Below are 2277 nucleotides of genomic sequence, written 5' to 3' on the forward strand. Positions count from 1 at the left end.
CTTAGTAACACCCATAATAATATATAAATCTGATAGAATTGTTCTGAAGTTGTAATTAATGAAAAGTGATAGTCGGTCAAGTTTATATCTATTCTGCCTTGAGATTTGATTGATAATTAATGATGTTTGGCTTTTTAATCACGACACAATTAAAAGCCCCTTTCCACTAAAACCAATTTAATATCAATTAAGATCATATCTAATCTAAAGCTAATAAACAAAATCACAAATGCTCAATTTTTCATTCGCTCTCATTGTATTTGTATACAAAGAAAATATAAATAATCAAGAACAATACTCATTAGAACAAACCTCATGTTTAACTTAAAAATACACACACACCCACACACACTCACATACACTTTTTGATTACAAATAATTTATGGAAAACATTATTTGCACCCTCAAATTCATATTCAGATTTCATTATGTCATCTCATAATGAAATACAAATATAATTTCTTCAAGTGTAAATGACAATTTTCTGGACCTGAATTATTTCACTAAGAAAATGGGGAAACAATGGAGCGCTCTTACACGACTAACGAGGCAAACCAAAAACTCGAAGCCACAGCCACGGCCACGGCAGCAAATCTGAAACCCTTGATTTCCGTAGCACTGTTGCTATCTGCCTCTTGATCAGCGACGCCGTCGTCCGGAGAATCTGCCGGAGAATCCGATGGCGAGTCGGACGCTGGTGGAGACTTGTGCTTCTTCTTCTTCGAAGACTTTGGTGACTCCGCCGGAGCATCAGCTTCGGGCGCAGGAGCTGGAGCAGGGGAAAGAGCGGCTTTGAAAAGTTCTTTGGGCAAAAGTACCTTGTTGATGGTGAAAATGACAAGCGGTTGTTGATCAATCAGTGTCCCTACGATCTTCGCAGTAACGATGCTTGTCTTGATTGTTACTTCCTGCCCATCGTTCTGTACTGTGAAATCGTATTTGCTAGCACCGTCGGTTGCTAGTGTGTTCATTAGACCGTTGCTTGATTTTAACATCGACATCGATTGATAGATCGGCACACCGTGATATTCAAGTAGCGATTGCTTCCCGCCGACGGTCAAATTTTTGTATTTAGGTAAGAAGCCCTTGAAAGCATCGTCGAGGGGGCAAAACACCGACAATCCGCCATCGATGTTGTCTTCGTAAGTTTTCATTGCGTCAGAAGCAAGAAGAGCTTCAGCAAAATTCATACATCCATGCGCCGACATCAGAGAGGTAATATTGACGGCGGCAGGTTCAGGAGTCGGAGCTTCGGCCTCCGCTGACGGCAACATACTGCTGATCTGGATAACAGAGATGTTATAAGGAAGCTCATGTAACGACTTAACAAAAGTCGCATCCGTTCTACCGGTATCCTCGCTACCAAATCCAACCTTACCGCCTTTCAGATCCGTAATGTTGACGAATCCAGAGGAGCCAGAGGCGGTACCGGTAGCTTGGAACATTGTCGCTGCTAAGGCGGTTCCATTGGTAATCTGGTGAAGCTTCTTCGCACCGAAGTAGTCAAGCAGCACGTGAAGCGATAGGACGTTCTTCATAGCATACACAGATAGGTGTTTACTTAGCAGATCTGACATTCCGGCATTGTTTACCGCACAAACGGTGATGGTCTGTCGGTTGTTAATTTCATCGGCTAGGTGTGTAATGGTGAGGTAATGGTTGAAAGTCGAGAACTCGGGAAACTTTGCCAGAATGGAGGTGATGTTGTGACCTTCAACGGTTGCTCCAGGCAATAGCAACGCTATCATAGAAATCACAACTGCCGCCGTGTAACGGAGCTGCATTGTAACTTCCCTGGAGACTAGAGAGAGAGAGAGAGAGAGGGAGAGAGAGATTGTGTGTGTATTTGTGTGTAAACTATAAAAGAAGGCAGCGGACGGAAGTGAAGCAGAGAAGATATGAAGATTTTGGTTAGTTTAAAGGACCTTATATTCGTTTCAATTACAATAAAGCCACTGGAGAGTTCCCAGCTGTTACAGGTCACCAACGGTTTTCTTTCACCGTCTTTTTATTCGGGAATATTTACACTCTAGCCCCTTGTAATTTCAAATTTACTCAAAACGAGTCAAAATACAACTTATCATCATTTTGAATTTAATTTAGGCATATATATCACTCCTAAACTACATAAAAATCTGCGGAAACTAATATAAATTAGTATATCTAAAAAAAATTTTGTCTTGGTTTTCCAAAGACTAATAAGGTTCATAAAATTATTATATCCACATAAATGTCAAATAGTGAGGTTGTTAACTTTGGTAGGGTTCGTTTTGTAAA

The 2277-nt window shown here is 40.8% G+C and overlaps 1 protein-coding gene across 1 annotated transcript; it reads right to left on the bottom strand.

Moving 5' to 3' along the window:
• Nucleotides 1-220: 220 nt before the first annotated feature.
• FLA1 (FASCICLIN-like arabinogalactan 1) lies at nt 221-1902 on the bottom strand. The gene has a single exon (XM_078997556.1). The coding sequence runs from the start codon at nt 1782-1784 to the stop codon at nt 534-536; it is 1251 nt and encodes a 416-aa protein (XP_078853682.1). The 5' UTR covers nt 1785-1902; the 3' UTR covers nt 221-533.
• Between the last annotated feature and the right edge of the window lie 375 nt (nt 1903-2277).

Source organism: Lactuca saligna, chromosome 5 (genome assembly GCF_052625555.1).
Source record: "Lactuca saligna cultivar CGN05327 chromosome 5, ASM5262555v1, whole genome shotgun sequence".
Classification (NCBI taxonomy): Eukaryota; Viridiplantae; Streptophyta; class Magnoliopsida; order Asterales; family Asteraceae; genus Lactuca; species Lactuca saligna.

What these genes read in the sequence shown, in the direction of transcription:
- FLA1 (XM_078997556.1), bottom strand. Translation starts at nt 1,784, where the DNA reads ATGCAGCTCCGTTACACGGCGGCAGTTGTGATTTCTATGATAGCGTTG.